At 44.3% G+C, this 25,996-nt stretch overlaps 1 protein-coding gene across 1 annotated transcript; it reads right to left on the bottom strand.

Moving 5' to 3' along the window:
• Positions 1-326: 326 nt before the first annotated feature.
• PCYOX1 (prenylcysteine oxidase 1) lies at positions 327-25,771 on the bottom strand. The gene is made up of 6 exons (XM_030201898.1): positions 25,543-25,771; positions 20,062-20,268; positions 12,808-12,982; positions 9,089-9,300; positions 3,750-3,902; positions 327-1,524 (listed from the first exon to the last, which is right to left on the bottom strand). The coding sequence occupies exons 1-6, from the start codon at positions 25,676-25,678 to the stop codon at positions 863-865; spliced, it is 1,545 nt and encodes a 514-aa protein (XP_030057758.1). The 5' UTR covers positions 25,679-25,771; the 3' UTR covers positions 327-862.
• Between the last annotated feature and the right edge of the window lie 225 nt (positions 25,772-25,996).

A 25,996-nucleotide genomic window follows, 5' to 3' on the forward strand; every position in this document is an offset into this window, starting at 1 on the left:
TGGAGTGCCTTAATTTTGATGGGGGTTATCTGGTCTTGCTAATGAGAGGTGCAGCTTTTTGTTTTCCCTCCCTCATCTGGGTCATGGAAGCTCCCATGCACTCCAGAGGCTCTAAAAATATTCTGCCTCTGCTGCAGAGGGTTAGAGTGGCAACCTGAGGACCAGTTTGATTGCAGGAGCCTACTGCTAGCTTACTGATCAGAACTAGAGGATTTAAAAGTGTTTTAACAGCAGCTGTTTACAAAAACAGCTTAACTGCATGTACCTGGCCTACAACTATGTTGAGGATAAATACAATTTGTTTAAAAACACACATTTCATTACCATATTGTACAAAGTTTTTGAGTTTTATCATCTTATCTGGATCTTTAAAAAGTTTCTAAAATACTAGTTATTTTTGTTCACATTTTCTATTCATACAGAAAGTAGGGCATGGGGGAAGGAGGTACACTAACCCATAAAGTGTTGAACAGGGCTAGCTCTAGGCACCAGCAAAGCACAACTGTGCTTGGGTGACATTTGCTTTTTGTATTGACAAGTGCCTATACAGCCAATTTAATTTGTTAACCTATGAATTAATGTACCTATATTCAATTTGCATGTTTTAGGTGTGTTAAAACAAATGGAAGCCCTGGCTAAAACTAATAGAAATTCATGATGGATGTATTAGAAAAATATAGAACCAGTCCTACTTTTGTTGGCTATTAACATTAGTGGATGCTCCCATCCCCCTGTTGAGAAAGAACAGTGTTAATTTATATGCTTTAGTCTTCTTGCAGACTGGGAATTCAGGCTGCTGCTAACTCTCATCCAGATAGGTCTGAAAAGGCCTGCCTCTTCATCTTCCCCAAATTCAACTCTCTCATAGCTCTGACTTGAGTTTTTCATTTAAATCCTCTTGGTCAATCTTGTCCAATTTGTTATACCAATGGTGGTGAGCAAGGAGTGCCACATTCTTGGCTGCAATGGCACTCATTTCCATGGCACTGGCTGCCCTTTCTATGGCATTGACATAGTACATCCGGTCATGGAGAATGATAGGTGGGCACTTTTCAGGGGGGTTGTACTGAGGGTAGGCCAGCCACTTCCTTTCTATCACCGAATGATACGAAGTAAACAACAGCTGCAGCTGCTCCTCTGTCAGTGATTCAGGTGAGAACACTTTCCAGATGCAGGAAGTGGATGCTGGTTTCAGAGTGTGGTCATTCGTGCTCTTCACTGGAGACACTGCACCAATGCTATTCAGGAACAACTTGGAGTTTCCTGTGGTCAAAATGTCTGCTAAATTAAAATCAGAGCCATCCTGCCAGCCAAAGAAGGATGCATTTATACGCCCGTGGATGAAAGTGGCCACGGTCTGATGATAATTCTTTTGGAATGTCTCAATTGGGGGACTGAAATCAAGGAAATGGATATTGGACATACCATGATTCAATGGAGTAGCAATAATAATAATGTCATATAGGTTTGAAAGGGTGCCTGATGCCGTCTGGTAGCTTACTTCATACATTTTGAGTATACCTCCTGCAAGAACACAAAGAGGAAGAGGTAATTTCATCAGATTATATAGTCTGATCCACTTAACATACTCTGATTTAGCATTCAGTGAAACCAAAAGAACCCTATCCCTATGAATCTAGATCAAAGCCATCACCTCCTGCCAGCTAGTGTTATGACCACTTAATTATCAGCTGGTTCTAGGGCTTTGGTGCAAACATCCTATCCCAGTTTTCCTCCTACTACATATTGGTATTTGCTATTCTAGTTTCTTACCAACAAAAAATACCAAACCTGGATTCTGTTCCCCAGGCTATCCAAGGGCTGCCCTAAAATCAATATTCACAGGCCCCATCCCACATTGCTTACTAGATAGTAGCTGTGCCTAGAGTACACATATACTGGGATTTGGAAGGTGCTCTGATCAGTGGCCCCTAGCTGAAGATGGTCAATATGATAGCTAGCCTAGGCTGCTGGAAGGAAAGAGTTTAAAATACAGGATGAGTGGCCTAGTGGTTAGTGTGGTGGACTTTGGTCCTGGGGAACTGGGTTCGATTCCCACTGTAGGCACAGGCAGCTCCTTGTGACTCTGGGCAAGTCACTTAACCCTCCATTGCCCCAGGTACAAATAAGTACCTGTACATAATATGTAAGCCGCATTGAGCCTGCTATGAGTGGGAAAGCACGGGGTACAAATGTAACCAAAAAAAAAAAAAATTGTGAATGAAGACTCAACAGTGGCACAGAGGAACAGGCAAAAAAACTGCCAGGTCCCCAAAATAGTCTAAAGCTGCAGCAGAACAGGCATCAGCTTAGTTGTTTTTGAAGTTTCATAGCTGATGAGCCCCTGAAAACTCCAAAACGCCACACAGTAAACTTTAACTGATCTATTCGAGATAGTGTATGATGAGCTCTGGAGAGGTGTGTAAAGTCCTTATCTATCGGATGTAACAATCTCCAGACATCTACCAATTCTAATGCATCACATACCCTCGTAGTGCCCCTTTCCCTTCTATTCAGTTCCTTCCCTGTCGGTTTAGATCTATCCCATATTGGGTCCATTACATCATTCAAGTCCCCTCCCACCACTAATGGTATTTCACCCATTGTATGTATCCTGCGAATAAGCTACATTACAAACCGCTTATCAAAATTGTTTGGAGCATATATATTACACAACACTAATGGTTGATGTTCCACCACCACTGATGCAAGGACATATCTCCTCCCTGGATCTGCCACCACTTTTTTGACCTCCACATTAAGGTTTTTCCTAATTAGGATCGCTACTCCTCCCTTTTTTTTGACTGCTGCCGCTTCGTACACTTCCCCCACCCACCAGGCTTTCAACTTTTTATGTTCTTCCCTAGTGAGGTGCGTTTCCTGCAAGAATGCTATGGACACTTTCTTATCATTCAGTGTTTTTAGTATTTTTTGTCTCTTGATCGGAGAGGATATACCCCCCACATTCCATGTTATTATCTGTAAAGTTGTCATGTCACCCCTCTTTCTGTAGCCACTGCCTGTCTGTTTCCCTGCAATATACTCCGAGAGAGTGTCCCAGCCTCCACCCTCTCAGCTCGATATGAATCCCTCTTCAGACTTATTCGGCCTACCCCCCAGATCTTCCTTATTTTCATCATGCCACCATAGCCATACAGGAATTTCCCCTCCCTCCTCCCTCTCCCTCCCCCCCACCCCACCCCCTCCCGCCCCCCTTCCATTCCCACTTTCCATCCCTTCATGCCACTAAGCATAACTTCCTTCAAACTTTAACTGATAAAGGGCAGGATTATGCTTTTGAAGGACCGTGGGTACCTCTTTGATGTAAACAGCCTACCCTATTCACATCATCACACCTGCTCTCTGAATAATTATCTTCAACTCATTTTCCCCTTCTATCCCATCATCAAACCAGCAGAGGTGTATGTATACAGCAATTCATATCTGTTGCTTCCTGCCAGTTCTTTTCTGCAGTCGGTGGGTCTCACAAAACTACAAAGCCCCTCGCAGTTTTGACTGCACAGGAAGGCAAGCAGAAAGAGATGGGCATAGGTGAGAAGTAATGCTCCCGAAATTCCAAAGAGTAAGTAGCAAAACTTCCACAGTCAGTGACAGCTTTCACCAGCCCTTATTCTCTGCTGGTGCTTCTATCTGCCAGCAGCCTGGCATGGCCTAAATCTGACAGGGATCCTCCCCTCTCTACATTTAAGACCCAGGAAGCCTCTATCTTAATACAGCCATGAACTGACCTGTCCGCTGGGGCCTTGTCTTCTCCTTTATAGATGTAACTGTACCCAAGATTAGTTGGGCTTTGGAAGAGTAAAGAAGTCCAAAACACACAAGTTTGTTGCCACCTTCCACTGCCCAGAGACCAGAGTCAGTACCAGCCAAAGATACAGCACCTACAAAGGAAAGAAAATCCACAGGAAGCTGTTAAACCCTATACTAGGAAGCACAAGAGGCACTTTAGAACACAGAGCCCCAGTCTGGTTCCTCAACCCACCACCACTCAATATGCGAGTGTAAACAAGTCTTTTAACCTTTTTGGTAAGCAAACTGCAAACTTCTTGGAGCAGGCTGTTGTAAATTATCTTGTGTATGCTAAACAACACAAGAAGCAGCAACTGAACCCACCACTCAACGCTTTTGTTAATTGCTTGATTTATTTGCTGTTAATTCTACACAAGCCAAACTGGTTTACAAATAAAATATTGATAAAATACATAATCCAATCATAAATCTGTGGTAGCCATTCCCAGTACTCAAGAACTTCAAATGGGTTGGATTGTCTGTACTCCATCAGTAACCATCGGCTTTTCCTACCTAATTCTAGGCAGGCTTATTATGAAATGACAAGAAAAAGTGCCTTTATTTTTTGGCCCCTTTCCTATGGAAATGGCCTTCCTCTGGTTATTAGATCTGAACCCCCTTTGAAGAAGTTTCAAAGTCCTTTTGAAAACCCACTATTTTAAATAACTTTATACCCTAAAGCGTCCCTGTCAATGGGAGTAATTTTACCAAGCAGATGTGTAATGGATGGAACTGTGTCTCTCCAGTTATTTGATCTTTGTATGAAAGGTTCTTTCCTGTTCTTATTGGCATTCTTTCCATTTTAATTGATTATTATGTATTTTTGTACATCATTGATTTACATGTTAAAAAAGCAATTCATCAAGCTGAAATAAACATAATCATAATGACTATGTATTATATAAAACTGCATACAATGGAAGCGCTATGCATGCAAATGTCTCTTATTAGGAGTGTCTTGAAAACATGACATGTCAAGGAAGAACTTGGGGAAACCTGGGCATCTCGTTAAATGTACCATCTTGTAGAGACCCATATTTCATGTGTGTTAACTTCTACTTTTCTTACTTAGGTATTATTTGACAAGCACTGGCCTACTTGTTACCCAAGAATTTCTTAACCCTGGTTTAAGCATTTATAAATTCATACCTGGATTTCTGTAATCACAGGCAGTGGAATGGAGTGGGCCATGCATCAAAAACTAGAGACCTTGGAAGTGGTGCTAAAAATTAGTTTGTTTGGCCCTGTGAAGGTGGTATAGAGATGAAGTCCCTGGTCCTCTTTAAGGGACAAGAGCCCAACCTACGTAGCTGGGGTACAGCCTGTCAAAGCTCCAGGCCCAGACCAGAAAAAGGTAGCTCCCCAGCATACGCTCACCCTGTGCTTAATGGAAAGGTAAGACATGCACACTTTCCACTAATCTGCATAGAATAAAGGTTTTTGTGAGCCTCTGCATGTGTTGTGATAATTTTAGAAAATAGACTTCTGATTTGTGATATCTGTCTAGAGACAGATATATACACATGCACACATACAGAGATAGGGAGTTTATTGTAATAATGAAATCCTTAGGGCTTTCACACTATATACACTTTCCCACGCATCAAGCAGGACATCTTGATCTCTTATTTTCTTTGGGAATAGATGATTAGCTTACTCCACTAGGCCCATCACCTCTATCATGGTCCATCCACCATTTTATTTTAGTAATGCTGTCATTGAGGCTATCTCATAAGAACATAAGAATAGCCATACTGGGTCAGACCAATGGTCCATCTAGCCCAGTATCCTGTTTTCCAAACAGTGGCCAAGCCAGGTCACAAGTACCTGGCAGAAACCCAAATTGTGGCAACACTCCATACTACAAATCCCAGGCGAAGAGTTGCTTCCCATGTCTCAATAACAGACTATGGACTTTTCCTCCAGGAATTTGTCCAAACCTTTTTTAAACCCAGATACGCTAACCGCTGTTACCACATCCAGATACCCATGGCCATTGCTTGTATTAAAACACAAGGAACTTCAAATCAATGGACACTCAGAGGCTGACCGACTTATGCTGGAAGTTTTCTGCCCTCCCTCTCTTTCCAAGCTTCTTTGAACCATTTACAATTAACAATTTATTTACCACCTCAACCTTCAGCTCAGGGTTAAACATAAAATTAATAAGAGGGAACTTACAATTAAACAATAAAATAGAAAATGACAGTAATTAATAATAATGGCATCAATAAAAGTCAAGAAGATCCATACAAATATTTATCAAATACCCGTTTCTTCAAACATTTACAAAATTTCACGTAATCTTGTTCCTGCCTCAGAATCCCCCTTGTTTCTTTGGGCGAGCATACATAAGAATGGTTATCTATTATTTCCACTGCAGTAAGTACCATGGCCCTAATTAAACCTCTCTCTTACTCTAGTTGGCACCTCTATCCCTGGTATTACTGCTAGGGTCTAAGACTTCTTAAACAACAAATACACAGGGCACAGCAATCTTGGACGAAAACAAAATCAGCAGTCTCAGAGCTAAGAAGAACAGGAATACTACCTTAATGCTGAGAAATTTGCCAAGAAAAGATTACCACTCTTCTCCGACTACATCTTATGACAATCCAAGCAAAAAACTTCCACTCGATTGATGACTGCCTTAAGCTTCCCTATAGTTTCCTGCCCACGGCTTGTCCAGACACCAATGGTTTCTATTTTTGAAAGCAAAATACTGTACAAAGTATGGTCATATCTAGAGAACGACATGGTGCCGGGGACAGATCCCGTGTGGATGGGGACAAACTTTGTCCCCGTGTCACTTTCTACTTTATAGCCTATTAATGAATTGGACTGTTACTTATGTTTGTTTGATGCAGATGACAATATATTTTTTTTTAAACAAGCAAACATGCTGGCCACAGCTAGCAAAATTTGCATGGGGGAGCCTTTACATCCTGCTGCCAGCACATCTTCTAAGAAGACATCTTCTATTGCAGGAGGGACTGTGGAAGACAGGAGAGCTAGACTGAATCCTGAGATTGCTGATGACTTCTTATTCATCCACAGACAGGGCATATTTCTCCCCTCTAGGGCATATAGAACTATTGCAACTTGCTTCTCACAGGTCTCCCACTTAGTCATCTCTCTCCTCTTCAATCTCCATTCCTCAATCTCCATTATCCTAATTGTAAAGGACTAAAGTACAAATCCACATACGCGACCAGTTTCTCATACATCTGCACGCAGTTATGGAACGCACTACTGAAGGCCATAAAAACAACACAAGACCTACCCATCTTCCGAAGGCTACTGAAAACAGATCTTTTCAAGATCTTAGATACTAAATAATAACACTATACACGATCTATACAAAACCGATCTCTTATCACACAGAAGGCTAACCTCCCTGATATTAACAAGCAAGCAATACCACCCTAAACATTAAACTGAATAAGATCTATTTACAATGACCTAATGTATGTTACAAGCCAACCTATTGTTCAGGAACCTCATACAATACCATTATCTATTCTTCTTTACCTTATATATATGTACACGATGTATATATATACCATGATCTGCTTCATATATGTTATGCTCCATGTATGTCACCTTGTATATATGCACCTTTAATGTAATACCATATGTAACTCAGTTACCCGGAAATGGCATTTGCCATTAAGGCAAATGTAAGCCACATTGAGCCTGCAAATAGGTGGGAAAATGTGGGATACAAATGCTACAAATAATAATAATAATCTGTTCAACATTCTGCTGCACGACTAATATTCCACCAGTGTCGTTATGTTCATATTAGCCCTCTTCTCAAGTCACTTCACTGGCTTCCTATCCATTTCCGCATACAGTTCAAACTCCTCTTATTGACCTATAAATGCATTCACTCTGCAGCTCCTCTATACCTCTCCACTCTCCCTACATTCCTCCCCGGGAACTCTGTTCACTGGGTAAATCTCTTATCTGCACCCTTCTCCTCCACCGCTAACTCCAGACTCCGTTCCTTTTATCTTGCTGCACCTTATGCCTGGAATAGACTTCCTGGGCCGGTACGTCAAGTTCCATCTCTGTCCGTCTTCAAATCTAAGCTAAAAGCCCACCTTTTTGATGCTGCTTTTAACTCCTAACTCTTGTTCACTTGTTAAGAACCCATATTTTATCATCCTCACTTTAATATTCCCTTATCTCGTTTGTCCTGTTTGTCTGTCCTAATTAGATTGTAAGCTCTGTCGAGCAGGGACTGTCTCTTCATGTTCAAGTGTACAGCGTTGCATATGTCTAGTAGCGCTATCGAAATGATAAGTAGTAGTAGTGGATTAGGATTCCTTGGGGTAGAAGTCAGCTATTGTTGGAGTTGGAAGGGTAGAGGGTGGTGATGGTGGGTTATTATAGCTGCTAGTTATTATTGTTTTCTATTTGTAATTTATACACAATCGTTGCACAGCATATTGTTCCTTTTTTTACTTTAATAAAAAGATTTAAATATAAAATCATAAGCGTTCGAGGCTTCTGCAGATGAGAACAGAGCCCACAGGGATCGGGCAGGGACAGGAAAGGACCTGCGAGGACAGAGACAGAACCCACAGAGACGGGGCGGGGACAGAGACAAATTTTGTCCCCGTGTCATTCTCTAGTCGTATCTCTACAAAAGAGCTGCACTACTAATTCACCTGCTATTTTCCTCTTGGATCTTCTACTGAAGGGCCACCTTTTTTCCCCAATATATGCAATCTGAAGGACAGGAGTGCGTTGAATGATTGTGGTTTGATATGGAGCATCAGGGTGGGGATAGGTTTGTGGAGTGGGGGAGAGTACAATATTGTGATCATTTATTATTATTAGGAATGTTTTCTTTTGATAATGTGTGTTTTTATTGTGCTCTGCCTCAGATAGAGATGGAATATAAATGTGTTACCATTAAGCCATCATCAAGCATATTAGAGAGGCATGATATGGTCATCTTTTAGCTTAATTTCTTCACTTTTTTTGTATCAAAAGGTCTTGTTTCCCTGTCCTTCTCCTCCTCTTCTCTTTCCCTTTTGCTATTAAAGAACCCATCAAAGGGTATCTTTGATTCTATGCTTTGTTTAGTAAATCACAGCCTTTCAGGAGAGTTTCTTTGAGGTTGGAAACAGGCATTAGTGTATCTGTTGCTGAAAAACATCTTGCATAGGGGCTTTTTTACTAAGTAAGGAGAAAGCAAATGTTTTATAATTGAAGTATCTAAGTTTGTTCCAAGACAAAAAAAAATTAAGGAAGACATTTTACCTACCTACAAAGCCATTAACTTTTGCACTTTGGCCATAATTAACCCTCATAGCAGGGGTGACTATTTCACTGATGAACTTCTCAGAGAAGCCGGCTTTCTGCATCGTTTCATCAATGGTGCAATTGAGTTTCTGCGTGAAGTCGTTCCCTCCCAGGGCATGAAGCAGTGATTCTATAGTGCTGAAGGAGTACTCAAATGACTGATAGCGATAGATCCTTAAATTATTAAAAAAAAAAAAAAAAGGAAGGAGGAAAACTATGTTACTGATTCTCAGAAGCATGTCAAAAATAAGAAAGAAAAGAATGAGCTGGGTTATGAACTAGCTTGAGTCACCTGGCCAGTCCTGGCTTTCACTCCCCTCGCATGTATAAATTGCTTTTCTCACACTGGAACTACAGTAGTCTCAATTATCTGATCTTTCCTAATCTGACCATCCAGCATATCCACCAGAAACCCCCAGTAATGTCATCAATTTATTTATATTAAAAATGTTTGTTTTCGAACAATTTTTGAAAATCAGGATCTCTATGTCTTTGTTTATGCATTGTTTAAGGGGTTTATGCAGTGGTTTCTGTATTATCCTATTTTTTACTTATCCTACAACAGGTCTGTCCCATTTACGTTGGATAATTGAGACTGTACTGTATAAGTTCATAAATACACTGGAAGTAAAATCAGGACTAGTCCAGCCTGTCTGGACGATACGGAGTCATTTGATAAATCTAAGGAGCCTGAGAATGATGGTTCAACCATTCTCGTATTGCCCAGATAATTAAGTGGGAACTACCAACACTAATAAAAAGTTTATGAGAATTACAAGTTCTTACCATCATACCATTATTATTTGAAAGTAGTTTATAAAATTACACAATTCCATGTTAGAGACAACACATATGAAGTAAGAATAACAAGGATAATTTTATAACTGGGAACCTCCAATTAGGCACTTGAAGGGTGTATAATAGGAGCCTATTCTATAAAGAAAGTAGGGACCTACCTTCCTTTGCAGAATACTAGCGTAACTGAGTATTAACAATACCTTACACATGCCTGCCATAGAGCTGGGGTAAATGTAAGCACCTAAGTGCAGCAGGTACGTGCATAACTTACAACACTCTGGGGGTCCTTTTACAAAGGCGCACTACTGTTTTTAGCGCGCGCTAAAAATAAGCGTGTGCTAAACGCTAGAGATGCCCATATATTACTATGAGCATCTCTAGCATTTAGTGCATGCTAATATTAGAGTGCACTAAAAATGCTACTGCGCCTTTGTAAAGGACCCCCCCCTCTGTAAGTTATGTACGTTAAATGAGAGCCTTACCTACGTCCGCCCCTGAGTATGTCCTCTTGCAAATACACACTATGTAAATAAAGCAGATATTTGCAGAACAGCACTTGTTTTTGAAATTGGGCTTTGTTGGGGGAGGTCCAGGTGGCTGAAAGAGTGAGAGATAAATTGCAGACACTGTGTCAAAGTCCTCCTTACTGGTTGATCTGTTTCAGCTGCTGGTCCAATTGTCAGTGCTCCCCATTTCAGGCATTAATGTGTAATATATTGGCTTGCCAGGTAGGTTTCGGAAATGCCTATAAGTGACTCAGAATCACAAGTGATTTTTAAGGTACCTCAGTGGCAGTCGGTTCAACCTCTGTTTCAGTGTCTTACACTGGTTGCCTGTGCAAGCTCGGGTGAAGTTTAAACTTCTATGTTTTGACTTTTCTAGCACTACACAGTGAAGGACCAGTATATTTGTTGCAAAAACTAGTTACCCACGTACCAAGGCATCAATTTCATTCAAGACGGGGCATTCCTGGACGTACAGACACTGAAGAAGGTACAATAGGTGAAGTGGAGATCTCGGGCATTTTCAGTTGTGGCTCCAGAATCATAGAACAAGTTTCTTTATGCAACTCTCCAGGAAGCTATTACCAGTTCCACAAGGCATAAAAAGACATAGCTATTTTAAACAGTAGTATGTTTTAGGCTAGCTGCCGTTGGCTGGGGGTGATTTATGGGGGTTTGTGTAGTTTGTATGGTTTAATTTGTTGTACACTGCTTCAATAGGCTCTCTAGGCCAGTACGTAGTATAGAATTGTTAAATAAATAAATACATAAAAATGTGAGTCCTCAATAAGACTAATTCAAAATCAGTGCGTGAAACAATAAGTGAATATTCTATGATTCTGGAGCCATAAATGAAAATAACCAAGATCTCCACTTCATAGTGTGGGGTTGCTTTGCTGAATCAGGACCTGGACAACTTGTCTTCATTGACGGAACCAGAATTCTGCTTCGTATCAAAATATTTTAGGAGGGCAATGTCAGGGAATCTGACCTTCAGCTGAAGCTAAGAAGTGGGTCATGCGGCAAAACAATGATCCAAACATCTGAGTATATCTATTATACAATGATGGAAGAAGAGATTAAGGGGTCAATTTTCAGAGGGTTAGGCTCCTAAACTGGCCTCTGTGAAAATTTACTAGGGTTGAGTTCCTACATGTATTCTCAAAACTTTCACTGAACTCCTAACTGTAGGAGTCCGAAAGTGGGCGGCAACAGGAACAGAGAAAAAAACCCCATCATCATTAGGCACCTAAATTAGTCTCCTACACCTAGGAATATGATTGGCAGTCCTAAATGTACAAACATAACTAGAGCAGCTAAATTTAGGCGAATTTTCAGCCGAAACTTAGGGCCTCTTTTACAAAGCCACGCTAGCGATTCCCGCTCAACAAATGAGAGGAAGCCCATAGCCTCTCATTTGCTGTGCCAGGAATCACTAGCGTGGTCTAGTATATTGGATCCTATGTGTTTTTGATTGGTACAAAACCCTAAACTCTACTGAAATGTTAGAACAAAATCTGAAATAAGATGTTCATGTGGAAGAATGCCCTTGAGGAGTTTTGGCCCAATGCGAAACACTGATCCACAGTTACAGGAAACATTTAGCTGAAGATACTGCTGCTCAAGGAGGTGCCACCAGTTACTGAATGAATGAATGAATCACATACTTTTTCACAGCAAGGTACTTATGGTTGAAGTTTTTTTATTGAATAATCAAAACATATCCTTTTTATCTGAGTAATTTATATGGATTATCTTTCTCTCATATTGGGGGTTCAGATTAGACTAATCATATTTGGAGTACAAACTGCTAAAACAGACCATTCTAAGGAGTTAATAAACTTTCCTAGTACTGCTTTAGAATTAAAGACTCCCTCCCACCCACACAATCACCTACTCATGGTTCCTTATTCCACGGTTTCATTCTAACATAAGTGAATTTTAACAATCCTGCCTTAAGTAACTTGCTTAAACTCACACAATTAAAAGTGACATCTAAAGCAGAAAATCTTTGTTGGTCCTGGACTTTTGCACAATTCCAAAAGCAAGGCTAAAGTCTGCTTTCAATTTTTCAAAAATGATTCAGGTAATCTCCCACTGCAGATCAGAGGATGAAAATAATTAGAAAAACTCTACACAACAAAGGCACATTTTAAAATTTCTAACGCATTTTCTGGATTGATTTTATTAAGCTGAATGACTGGTTCTGCCACACACTCTTGTCACCATGTCTAGTAAAGAAAAGGCAACGAAATGTAGCATTTCAAGATTATTAAAAGCAGTCATGTCATCCCACCTCCTTCCCATCATCACTTTATCAACATCCATGAATGTCTTTGGAAGATTTTATGGTTCATAGAAGAATCACCTCACCAATTACCTCATGAACTTGTCCATCATGTCCTCTACCCACATGTACATTCGCAGGAAGCTGAATCCATATCTCCAGATAAGTTTGATAATATTGATTATGAACCACTCACTTTCCTCAAAAACAAACTCCTCCCCATTGTAGATCCCTGTGAGTTTGGTCTGGCTTGAACGAACTGAAAGACCTGCAAAAAGACAAGACCCTTTAATAGCCTTGTTCAGGCAACTCTGCTTTTTAAACGCTGGAGGATATGTACATCCATTTCTTAGGTCTTCAGTTCTACAGTGTACCATCACAAAATCAAGGGGAGGATCCTGCTGCACGTATGAAAGTGTTACTATACTAAGCGTGTGTTTCCTAACACAAGTCTAAACTAAAATCTAGCTCCCCAATGAAGTAACCAATACTATGGAAAAATCGGCCCACTGGAAAAAAGGTAAAATTATTTATCATACCTGATAATTTTCTTTCCATTAAGCATAGCAGATCAATCCATAGACTGGTGGGTTGTGTCCATCTACCAGCAGGTGGAGATAGAGAGCAATCTTTTGCCTCTCTATATGTGGTCATGTGCTACCAGGAAATCCTCAGTATAATCGATGTCAAAGCTCCATCCGCAGGAATCACCAAACAGAGAATTACACCCACAAAGGGACACTCCGCCACCCAACCACCACCGAAGCGGGGGGGGGGCACCCACACCCGCTGACGCAGGGGGAACTGGCATATCCTGCTACCGCAACCGCGGGAGGAGCTGGCTTAACCCATCACCGCCAAAGTGAGAGGGAAACAAAGCTACCCTACTACCGCACGAAGCGAGAGGGAGCACTGGCATAATTTAGTTATGAATCCTGGAGGAGTGGCCTAGTGGTTAGGGTGGTGGACTTTGGTCCTGGGGAACTGAGGAACTGAGTTTGATTCCCACTTCAGGCACAGGCAGCTCCTTGTGACTCTGGGCAAGTCACTTAACCCTCCATTGCCCCATGTAAGCCGCATTGAGCCTGCCATGAGTGGGAAAGCATGGGGTACAAATGTAACAAAACAAACAACCACCGTCGAAACGGGGGGGGGGGGGGGGGAGAGAAGCAGCAGCTCACTGTAACACAAAGTCGTCCCAACTCCAGGGAAATCCAAGTGGAAGAACTTGAACTCGAAGTCCTCCTAAACAGGAACTGAAGTCTAAACTTGAACCTGAAATATAACTGAACTAGAACAAACAGTACAGATATCTGGGAGGGACTATGGATTGATCTGCTATGATTAATGGAAAGAAAATTATCAGGTATGATACATAATTTTACCTTCCATATCATCAGTCCATAGACTGGTGGGATGTACCCAAGCAGTACTCACCCAGGGCGGGACATGGAAATCCCAGAACGCAACACTGAAGCCCCAAACTGGGCCTTGGCCCGTGCTGCCATGTCCAAGCGATAATGCCGTGAGAAGGTATGAGCCGACGCCCAAGTCGCTGATCTGCAAATCTCCTCCAAGGAAACTGACCTGGACTCTGCCATCGAAGCCACCTGTGCTCTAGTAGAATGAGCCTTCAGCTGGATAGGCGGCACCTTCCCTGTGGCCACAAAAGCTGCCGCAATCGTTTCCTTGACCCATCGTGCCACGGTAGGTTTAGATGCCTGCAGACCCCTATGGGGGCCCGCGAACAGCACGAACAGGTGATCTGACTTCTGGAAATCGTTGGTCACTTCCAAGTATCTGATGATAACTCGTCTAACATCCAGGCATCTGAGAGCACAATATTCCTCTGGATAATCCTCCCTACGGAAGGAGGGTAGACAAAGCTGCTGATTCACATGGAAGCGAGAAACAATCTTGAGCAGGAAGGAAGGCACTGGGCGAATAGACACTCCTGCCTCCGTGAACCGCAGGAACGGCTCTCTACATGAGAGTGCCTGGAGCTCGGAAACCCTCCTGGCTGAAGCGATTGTCACCAAAAAGACCGCTTTCAACGTCAGGTCCTTCAGAGACAGCTGCAATAATGGCTCAAAGGGCGGCTTCTGCAAGGCCTGCAGCACCAGATTAACATTCCATGTAGGCACTATCGAGTGCAGAGGAGGGCGTAGATGATTAACCCCTTTGAGAAAACGCACCACATCTGGCTGAGAAGCCAGGGAAACACCCTTCAGGCAACTCCTGAAGCAAGCTAGAGCAGCTACCTGGACCTTAAGAGAGCTGAGCAACAGGCCTTTCTCCAGACCTTCTTGCAGGAATGCCAACACTGAAGCAATTGGCGCCGTGAAGGGCGACAGGGATCCTGCTTCGCACCATGATACAAAGGTACGCCATACCCTGGTGTACGTAGAAGTAGAGCATTTCCGTGCTCTCAGCATAGTGGCGATGACCTTGTCTGAGAAGCCCTTCTTCTTCAGCCACTTCCGCTCAAGAGCCAGGCCGTAAGACCAAAGGGGGAGGGATCCTCCATCACCATAGGACCCTGATGTAAGAGGCCCCGCTCCGCTGGAAGCCGCAGAGGACTGTCCACGAAAAGCCGGATCAGGTCCGCATACCAAGGGCATCTGGGCCAGTCTGGACCCACCAGGACCACCTGGCCTGGGTGTTTCGCCACCCGGCCGAGAATTCTGCCCAGCATAGGTCAAGGCGGGAACACGTAGAGAAGCTCCTGTACCTGCCTCTGCTGGAGAAGAGCATCAACCCCCAGAGATCGAGGGTCCAGTCCTCTGCTGAAGAACCGCGGCACTTGGCAATTGGCTGAGGTCGCCATCAGATCCAAGGTCGGCATGCCCCAGCGCTTTGTAATCTCCGAGAACACCCGGGCAGACAGCTGCCACTCTCCAGGATCCAAGGTATGGCGACTGAGAAAGTCCACCTCGACATTCAAGACTCCCGCAATGTGAGCCACCGACAGCTGGTCCAGATTCGCCTCTGCCCACTGGCATAACTTCATGGCCTCCCTGGCTAGGGGGGCGCTCCTGGTACCTCCCTGGCGATTGACATAAGCCACGGCCGTGGCATTGTCTGACAGGATTCGAACCGGCTTCAGTATCTGTACCTGAAGAAACGCTTGAAGCGCCAACCGAATAGCCTGAAGTTCCAAGAGGTTGATGGACCACTTCGCCTCCGCTGGCGACCATATCCCCTGCGCTGTCCTTCCTAGGCAGTGGGCTCCCCAGCCCGTCAAGCAGGCGTCCGTCGTAACGACAATCCACTCCGGGGATGTCAGAGGCATACCGGTTGACAACTTGTCTGACCTCAGCCACCAACTTAGCGCCCTTCTCACCACCGGGTCCAGGGGAAGGTGAACTGCGTAATCCTCCAAAACCGGAGTCCAGCGCCGCAGAAGAGAGTGCTGTAGTAGTCTCATATGGGCCCTGGCCCAGGGCACTACCTCCATCGTGGCCGTCATGGAGCCCAACAGTTGCACATAATCCCAAGCCCGAGGAGCTGAGGAGGCTAGGAACCGGCCCCATCTGGGCCTAAAGCTTGAGGCTCCGGTTCTCCGGCAGGAACACTCTGCCCACTTGGGTGTTGAACCGAACACCCAGATACTCCAGGGACTGAGATGGGTGCAGCTGACTTTTCTCCCGGTTGATGATCCATCCCAGGGAGCTCAGAAGAGCAATGACCCTGTCCGTCGCTCTCCCACACTCCACAAAGGAGGGAGCTCGAATCAGCCAGTCGTCCAGGTAGGGATGGACTTGCACTCCTTCCTTGCGGAGATAAGCTGCAATGACCACCATCACTTTGGAGAAGGTCCGCGGAGCCGTAGCCAACCCGAACGGGAGGGCTCTGAACTGGAAGTGCTGGCCCAGCATTGCAAAGCGCAGGAAGCGCTGATGAGGCGGCCAGATGGGAATGTGCAGATAAGCTTCCTTGATGTCCAAGGATGCCAGGAATTCTCCTTCTTGTACCGCAGCAATCACGGAGCGGAGAGTCTCCATACGGAAATGCCGTATTTGCAAGGCCCGATTGACTCCCTTGAGGTCGAGAATAGGCCGAGAAGAGCCTCCTTTCTTTGGCACCACAAAGCAAACGCTGCTCTACGGGCACTGGGACCACCGCCCCAAGGCGAAGCAAGTTGTCCAGAGTCTGCTGAACTGCTGGCACTTTGAGGGGAGACTTGCAGGGAGATTTCACGAACCCGTCTCTCAGGGGCCGGCAGAACTCCAACTTGTAGCCGTCTCTGATGACTTCTAGAACCCAAGCGTCTGAAGTTACCCTGGTCCACTCGCCCAGAAAAGAGGACAGCCTTCCTCCTATCTGCTCTGGGCCATGGACCAGGGCCACGTCATTGGGTACGAGACCCTGGGGGAGGACCGGAGGAAGAACCTCCTGAGTGGCAGTCTCTGCGAAAGGAATGCTGCTTCGGGGAGAACCTCTGCTTGAAGGAGGAGGAGCCCGACTTGCCTGGGAGATACCGAAGGGGCTTCTTGAAAACGGCCCTTAGAGGAACCAGGGCAAGCACCGCTGGCCCTTGCCTTGACCTCCGGCAACCTTTTGCCTTTAGAACTGCCGAGATCCATCACGATCTTGTCCAGCTCATCCCCGAAGAGCAGCCTGCCCTTAAAAGGCAACTTTGTTAAGCAGGATTTGGAGGCATGGTCAGATGACCAATGCTTAAGCCAAAGCCATCGACGGGCAAAGACTGTCTGAGACATACCTTTAGCTGAGGCTCTCAAAATATCATACAGCAAGTCTGCCAAGTAAGCCAAGTCCGACTCCAGGACCAGCCAATCCGCCCTCAAGGAAGGATCCGAGGGGGAGGCCCGCTGCACCACCATCAGGCATGCCCTGGCCACATAGGAGCTGCAAACTGAGGCCTGCAAACTCAAGGCGGCCGCCTCAAAGGCTAACTTTAAGGCCGCTTCCAATTTCCTGTCCTGTGAATCCTTAAGGGCAGAGCCATCTTCCACCGGCAAAGCCATCTTTTTTGTCACCGCAGTGATTAGAGAGTCCACTGCCGGCCAGCGCAAGGCCTCCTTTTCACCCTCTGGCAGAGGGTACAGACGAGTCATGGCCCTGGCTACCTTGAGGCTCACCTCTGGAGAATCCCACTGAGCCGAAATTAGAGTTTTCATGGCTTCATGGATGTGGAAGGTCCTGGAAGGGCGCTTGGTTCCCAACATAATAGCGGAACCCGCCAAGGCTGAAGGAGGGCCTTCCTCCGGAGAGGAAATACTCAAGATGCTCATAGCCTGAACTAACAGGTTAGGCAATTCCTCTGAGCGATAAAGCCGCGCTGCAGAGGGGTCATCTCCCCCATCAGGGCGCGGATCAGCCTTCTCAAAAGAATCCCCAAGGGACCTTTGGGAGAACTCAGAAATGCTGCCCTCATCTACATCAGAGGAAACAGAGTCCCCCAAGACCTGAAGATCCACCCGAGGGTGCTTGATCAGGGAAGCCTCTTCCCCCATATCTGACAGGGGAGCAGGAGCAGCGTTTTGCAGTTGAAAGGCCTGATCCAGCAACAAAATAAACTCGGGGAGAGAAACCTCCCTGTCTGTGCACCTCTGCAACCTGGGCCACAGCCCTAGAGGAACTCTCAACCTCCACTTCATAGAGCGGGGGAGAGGTGCGCTGCGCATCCAAAATGGCATCCGGTGTGTCACTCCACAAAGGAGCCATACGGGAAGCATGGCGCTTAAACTTCGTCATCTTCTTACCGCCGCCCAACTCAAAGGCGGCCATACCAGAGGCCGTCCGAGCTGCATGGGCGACCGACGTCAGAAGGGCGGATATCGGGGGATGGGCGCCTAAGGCGGGAAAAGCCGTCGACGCCCCAGCAGAGGAAAAACCGGCTAAATCAGCAAAGTCCGGAAGGGCGCCCAAAAAGGGCTTCTCTGCCTCCGATCCCCACGCTTTTTTGCGCCCTTACCATCCAACGCCATGATCCACGAGGGAAACGTTTGGGGAACCCCCTGCCCCCTAGGAAAAGGTAAAATTACCTGCTTCTTGCTCCGAGCTGCAACGAATTATGCCCAGTGAGCAGCTGCAAGGAAAATCTTTTCTGCTTCAAGATTGTTGTTTTTCCCTTTTTTTTTTTTTTTTAACGGAGCCAGCGGGAGGGGGGAGAAAAGGAGGGACCTGGCACCACCAGGTTTGCACTTGCTCACAAAGAGCCCTCAACCCCAGGTACTCAACAAAGCCTAAGTAAATAGGCGTGGAGACCAAGCCAGAGCTGCTGCGTGTGACCACACACCTGCTAGATAGAGATAATACTGAGGATTTCCTGGTAGCACATGACCACATATAGAGAGGCAAAAGATTGCTCTCTATCTCCACCTGCTGATAGATGGACACAACCCACCAGTCTATGGATTGATCTGCTTGATGATATGGAATGTGTGCTTAACAAGCTGGAGTGAATTGGTCTTTACTAGTGTCAACTGGAGGTGTTGTTGACAGACCTCTACTTAACACTAGTGCAAACTCCCCAATCCTCCTCTCCCAGACACATCAGCCTCTCTGGTGGCCCAAGTGTGCATTTCCAGATCCCTCACCCCAAAAGCATCACTAGTGGCCCAAGAGATCCCCTGACTCCCACACCTTCCTCAACTTTACAAATGACCCTTGTAGGCCAAGTACCCCATACCCTCCTCCCTGTGTACTTTTAAAAGTTGGAAAGCAGGAGTTACAGTAAACAGTTTTTATCACTCAACCCACTCCGAAGGAAAACAAATATGCAAGAATAATTCACAGTGTAGTGCAGTGTATCAACTTGTCAGAAATTAAGCCTACATAAATACCTTCTTGGAGACAATAAGAGGAATGTACCACCTCCTACAGTCCCGCATTGTTGATGCATCGCTAGAACAAAGTTAACTGTTATCACAAATGAACAGTTGTATTACTAGATTATAATTCAAGAGACTACCAAAAAAAACTAAAACATAAAAAGTGTGGGCTTACTGTGATTAGGTGAAGGAATATATGTATAAAAAGATTTGGGGTTTATTAGTAATGTAATACCACAGTTGTGATACTTGTGTGATGTAATGCTTTTACAATTATTGTAATAACATATGCTACTTTCACAAAGATTGTATTAACGCATGCTATCAGAGAGGGAAACATTGACATATGAGTAATGGGAAGATTAGTTAAAGATTACTTTCTTGTTATTGTTTTGTAATAATGCCTCATTGTGCAAATGTAAAAAAAAAAAAGATTCAAAGTCTCCAAAACAAAACCAAAACGAAGCCTGAAATTATACTCTCTCAAAACACATGAAGAATGCTACAATTAACATTGAAAATGTCATGGGAAAGCCAGCATGCTCCATACCCAGATCCTTGACAAAGTTCTTCATGTGCAGGTTCAGAGGATGAATGACGGATCCCCCAGCCTCATATTCCTGTCCCTCCAGATGTACTGTAGCTAAACGGCCTCCCACCTCTCCTCTCTCAAAGATGTCAATCAGCACATCTCTCCCAAACTTCTGGCGTAGGAAAAAGGCTGTAGAGGTGCCACCTATCCCAGCTCCAATAATTGCTTAAGAAAGGAGTGGCAAACAAAAGCACAGTTAATTCTGGATCACAATGAAACTACATACATGTCCTGAAGGTTTTTTGGAATAAATTCATGGACACACCTTTGAAATAAATTTTAAGTTAGTGCCTCTGGAAACATACTGGCGGCCGTTTATCTCCTGATGTGGTTCAATTAAAGTTTACTTTCCTAAAAGAGGCTATGAACTCTTTATGGATGTAGTACAGAAAGGAATCTGACTCACTAAGTCCCATCCCCGTCCCCCCTCTCAATAAATGCAAAGTGGGAGAAAACTCTTAGTAAGTCACAGCCCCACTGTCCAATCAGATAGAATGCGAGTTTGCTGAAAACCCTGCTCGGGAGCTGCTAGGAAGGTTATGAAGAGTTGATATTAGCTTCTTAGGGAAACAGGCTGACATCCAGTTTGTGCACTGCAGTGCATGCTGTCATCATCTTGGACTATAATCCTAATAAATCTTTCATACCAAGGTAAACCACAAACTATTCAACAGTAAGTAAACAAAGCACTAAGATAATTAAATGTTCACTGGCTTATACTCCTGCTTTTTTAATTTTGTTAATATTTACTTTGCTTTGACCCAGTACAATTTCCCACGCATACAAAGATGCATTACTGGCAGTTCAGTATTGTTTAGCCTGCCCCAGTCCAGGATTCAGCCAGCAAGCTGCACAACACAGCAGCCAGCTTTAAGGAGGTGGAAGCTCACTGGAGCAAATAAATCAATGACCTAGTTTTAAGATCCACACTGCCACAAATCAAACAAAAAAATACAATAATCCCTGCCCACCAGGACACATCCAAGTTTGGGGTAACATAGTAAATGCTGATGTATCTACCCATCTCTAGAAAATATTTTTGTTCTTGTCAGATTTGACAAAAAAGCCCAGGTTATCCTGCAGCTTTTTTTTTGTTTGTTTAATTAAAATCACTGATGGTTTGTTTTGTGGGAGTATCCTTATTTTTCCATACTAGAGCCTTTGTTTCTCCACTTTGAAGCATATGGAATGTACCATAACAGAGTAAGAGCAGGAGGGACAACCCACTGCTTAAAATTAATCCCAAAGGAGTGACCACAAATGATGCAGTTCAAACAGCAGTCAGTGTGAGTCCACCTGAAGTTTCAAGGAGCTGGTGGCAGACTGCTGGGGAGGTTAGGAAGCTCCAGATAGTTAATGGAGTAAGAAGCCAGAAGTGGCGTCTCTCAGCTCCTGGAACTTGCATCCACCAGCAGGCACCACTTCCACTCTTCATGTGCCCTGGGGAGCTAAATACTGGACAAGGAGCCAGATGGGAAGTACCTATCTTGGATCCTATGATCACGTGAAACACAGCCTCAGGAGAAAGAGTATCCTGTAGAGGTGAATGAGAGAGATGCCTGTTTGCAGTTCTGAAAAGCTAAAGTGTTCATGCACCAGTCTGACAGGAGGATCACAAGAAGCAGTTACCTTTTTGATGCTAACCCCACCAGTCCAGCAGAAAGAGTGGTAGAGGAGAGAAATTCAGGTACAGGGGAGTTTAGAGAGAAAAGAGCCCATTTACTCAGAAGAGGAAAGGCTGGTTAGTTGCAGTGGCCTGAGAAGCAGGAGAACCAAGTTAAATTCCCACTGCAGCTCCTTGTCTACTACTACTACTATTTAGCATTTCTATAGTGCTACAAGGCGTACGCAGCGCTGCACAAACATAGAAGAAAGACAGTCCCTGCTCAAAGAGCTTACAATCTAATAGACAAAAAATAAAGTAAGCAAATCAAATCAATTAATGTGTATAGGAAGGAGGAGAGGAGGGTAGGTGGAGGCGAGTGGTTACAAGTGGTTAGGAGTCAAAAGCAATGTTAAAGAGGTGGGCTTTCAGTCTAGATTTAAAGGTGGCCAAGGATGGGGCAAGACGTAGGGGCTCAGGAAGTTTATTCCAGGCGTAGGGTGCAGCGAGACAGAAGGCGCGAAGTCTGGAGTTGGCAGTAGTGGAGAAGGGAACAGATAAGAAGGATTTATCCATGGAGCGGAGTGCACGGGAAGGGGTGTAGGGAAGGACGAGTGTGGAGAGATACTGGGGAGCAGTAGAGTGAGTACATTTATAGGTTAGTAGAAGAAGTTTGAACAGGATGCGAAAACGGATAGGGAGCCAGTGAAGCGACTTGAGGAGAGGGGTAGTATGAGTAAAGCGACCCTAGGCAAGTCACTTAACTCTTCATTGCCCCAGGAACCCAAAAAAAAAAGGTCTTTAGATTGTGAGCCCACTAGAGACAGAAACAAATATGTGTATATAATATGTAAACTGCTTTGACTATATCACAGAAAGGCAGTATATCAAATCCATTCCCCTTTCCCTAGGTTGTACCCCTTACTTCACTGCAGTACACAAATTCCAAATGTAAGTAAGACTATGGGGCTAATTTTCAAAGCACATGGGTATCTCAAAATGGCAACAAAAAAAAAAAAAACATCCAAACTGTAATTTTGGAACAGTAGAATTTTCACATCCTACACTGCAGTTTGTTCACATAGCAAGGGAGTGTGTTGTGGGCATGTTTTGGGCGGGACTAGGGAGGGCCCAAAATCAGGATGTCCAACAGTGATAATCAAACGGGAAGAAACATCCAAGTCTAAACAGAAGGACATTTTTATTTAGACCTGTTTCAGTCATGTGCAGGGTACAAAAGGATGCTCTGAGTGAGCAGCTGACTACTGGAGGGATTAAAGCACGACCTCTTATTAATTCCCTAGTGGTTGCTGTCCCCCTCCCTCTCCCATGAAATGAAACTGGAAAGGAAAACCAGGCTCTATGACAGCATCAGGTATGATGGATATTCTGAACAAAGGAAAAAACAGGTCTGAGGAGTTGACCAGTGTCACTGCAGTGGACTGTAAACCAACAGACCCAGGTTCAATTCACAGTTCGGCTTTCTTTTTCCCCCTTTAAATTGTGAGCCCTCCAGAAAGCAACATATGCCTACTGTACCTAAATATGTATGACACCTGCAAGCCTGAAGACTATTGAGGTGGTATACAGTCTGGTACAGTAGGTATTTCCCTGTTCCTGGAAAGCTCGGTATTTAAAAGAGTTGTAAACAGGGGGCACCCAAGTCCACTGCACTGACCACTAGGCTGCCCCTCGGCTCTGCAAGGACATCTGTGTGGCCATTTCTGTAAAAATGCTACCAGACGTCCTTGTCCCTGTTTTTCTGGCATTCAATAATTGGGATGTTTCAATTTGCAAAACGGCTATTCATTTTGGACGTTCTCACTTATTTTCAAACAAGAAACCCCGATGTAGTTCCTGCTTGAAAATGGCTGCGAGATAGACTGGTTTTATTTGGACGTTAGGAGCAGGATGTCCCAATTCTGACATTGATGTCCTTTCAAAATGTCCCTCTGTGCTTTGGATTTTAAAAATTTTGTTCAGTAAAAACTTCAATTTTGGACACCTCATCTGAATCGAGTGCATTTGTGACAAAAGGACTAAGTTCTAGGGCCTTGCCCTTATGGCAGGTCACTCTAGGTTTTCCCAATATAGCTTATGGGAACAGGGACATGAAACTGTTACTAAATAAAATGAAGAAAGCAGAGAAAATATATCAAAATCAAAAGAAAACTTCACAGAATATTATGTCAAACACACTCAAGGTAAGATATATTGGTAACCATCAAAGCTGAACTCATGTAATAAAGAAAGGAAAAAGCCTCAGTCAGAACCCCAATTCAGGGTTACATTGGCTGAACAAGAAAAAAAAACACTTCCAACACTGTGAACTATATCAATATTTTATAGAAATCTCTTATAAACACTTATCTGTGTGAAAATCACTTCAAAAAATATTGTTCTGCACATAAATACTAGCCTCAAAAACCATGTATGCACCGAATAGCATGTGCTGGGAGTCTTACCTCAGAGTAGAGAAAGACATCTGGCCCGGGGACAGGTGGGGATAGAGCCCAAGGAAACGGGGTGGGGATGAGGACAGAGCCATGTTAATGAACTGGACTGTTATTTATGTTTGACTGATGCAGACAATACTTGGGGGAAAAAAGAAGCAAACATGCTGGACACAACCGATAAAAATTGCACGGGTGCTATAATCCTAATAAATCTTTCATACCAAGGTAAACCACAAACTATTCATCAGTAAGTAAACAAAGCACTAAGATAATGAAATGTTCACTGGCTTATACTCCTGCTTTTTTAATTGCACAGGTGCTACCAGCACACCTTCTGAGAAGACATCTTCTATTGCAGGAAGGATTTTGGAAGACAGGAGGGCTCGACTGAATCCTGAGATTCTTGATGACTTATTCAGCCACAGAATAAAAAATCATAACAGTGCTTCACAAGGCCTGTTCCCCCCCCCCCCCCCCCCCCCCCCCCCCCTAGTGAATACAGAACGGGTTGTATTTTGCACTCCTGGACATTTTAACAGGGTGGATTAGGATTCCTTGGGATAATACAAGTCAGCTATTGTTGGGGTTGGAAGGGTAGAGGGAGGTAGGGAGGGGGGTTTATTATATAGTTGCTCATTATTATTGTTTTCTATGTGATTTATAAAGAAAAGTTGAACAGCATATTGTTCCTTTTCATACTTTAATAAAAAGATTTAAATATAAAATCGTAAGTGTTGGCTTCTGCAGATGAGGACAGAGACAGGGCTTGCGGGGACAGGTTGGGGATGGAAACAGAGCCCATGGGGAGGGTACAGGATGGGGAGGGAAACAGAACACACAGGGACGGGGTCAAACTTTGTCCCCATATCATTCTCTACCTCTGAGTAGTTTACATTCACAGGTTTGGTTTTTATATATCATATTGACTTCATAACAAATTTGTTGACGCTCAATTCAACAGTTACAAAAGAAAGTGTGTTAGAATTTCGCCTTATGGCATAATACTCAGCCCTTCTCCTCTATCACCCCTAGGCAACTGTAGCCTAGAAAACCGCACTTCTTGCTTAGGTGTCCAGTGGCCAAAATGAAGAGAAACTGTAGAGCAAAAAAATAAAATATAAACCAAGTCTGGACTTCTTCCTAAAACTATCAGGCTCTCACGAGTCCCTACCTTCACCGCCCCTCCTCCCCCCAAATGCTGCAGTCTCGCAAGTAGGAGAGGGAAAGCAGGACCACCTATTAAGCTGCAGATGGCAGTACTATTGCGTCCGACCCAATGGCATCTGCAGACTGCGGATGGGCTTAATTTCTAGGACTTAAGCTATTTCATCCTCCGCTCATCCTAACAACTTGCGCCCAGTCCCTGCCTCCAATTCTCACCGATTTTGCTCGGAGGGTAACGCAGTTGCTCTCCCGATTCCTTGATCCCGGCTTTACTCGCCCAGCCCCGCCGTGTTCCAATCCAAAGGCTGCACAGCAAGAGGCTGCAAGCAGCGGGCACGAGACTCCAGCGCATGACCAACGCGGATGGGCCGCACGAGAACTAGAGGGCAAGGCAGGAGGTCAGTAGGCAACAAATACAGCCTGCACTGTCCGTCACGGCGCTCATAGAGGGGTGGGATCAAAGTATAGGGGATAAAGGGCGTGGTTTGAACTTTGTACGTCACGTGCATTGCTGTCACGCTGTGACAGTCTGGTAGAGAAGGTGATAGCAGAAAACCTAAGGGTACTACTACTGGCACTTGAAATAACTGGAGACTTGGAAGGTAATGAGGATATCACGTAAAATATTCGCATCATCCAGTCTGCCAAATTCCTCTTCCTGCTCAATACT

Source organism: Microcaecilia unicolor, chromosome 4 (assembly GCF_901765095.1).
Source record: "Microcaecilia unicolor chromosome 4, aMicUni1.1, whole genome shotgun sequence".
Taxonomy (NCBI): domain Eukaryota; kingdom Metazoa; phylum Chordata; class Amphibia; order Gymnophiona; family Siphonopidae; genus Microcaecilia; species Microcaecilia unicolor.

Bases quoted from the DNA above. Each gene is read 5' to 3' on its own strand.
- PCYOX1 (XM_030201898.1), bottom strand. From the start codon at position 25,678: ATGCGCTGGAGTCTCGTGCCCGCTGCTTGCAGCCTCTTGCTGTGCAGC. The intron at 20,269-25,542 runs GTGAGAATTGGA...TCCTTTCTTAAG, and splicing joins TTACCCTCCGAGCAAAATCG to CAATTATTGGAGCTGGGATA. The intron at 3,903-9,088 runs GTAGGTAAAATG...TTTCCTTTGTAG, and splicing joins AAAAGTTAATGGCTTTGTAG to GTGCTGTATCTTTGGCTGGT.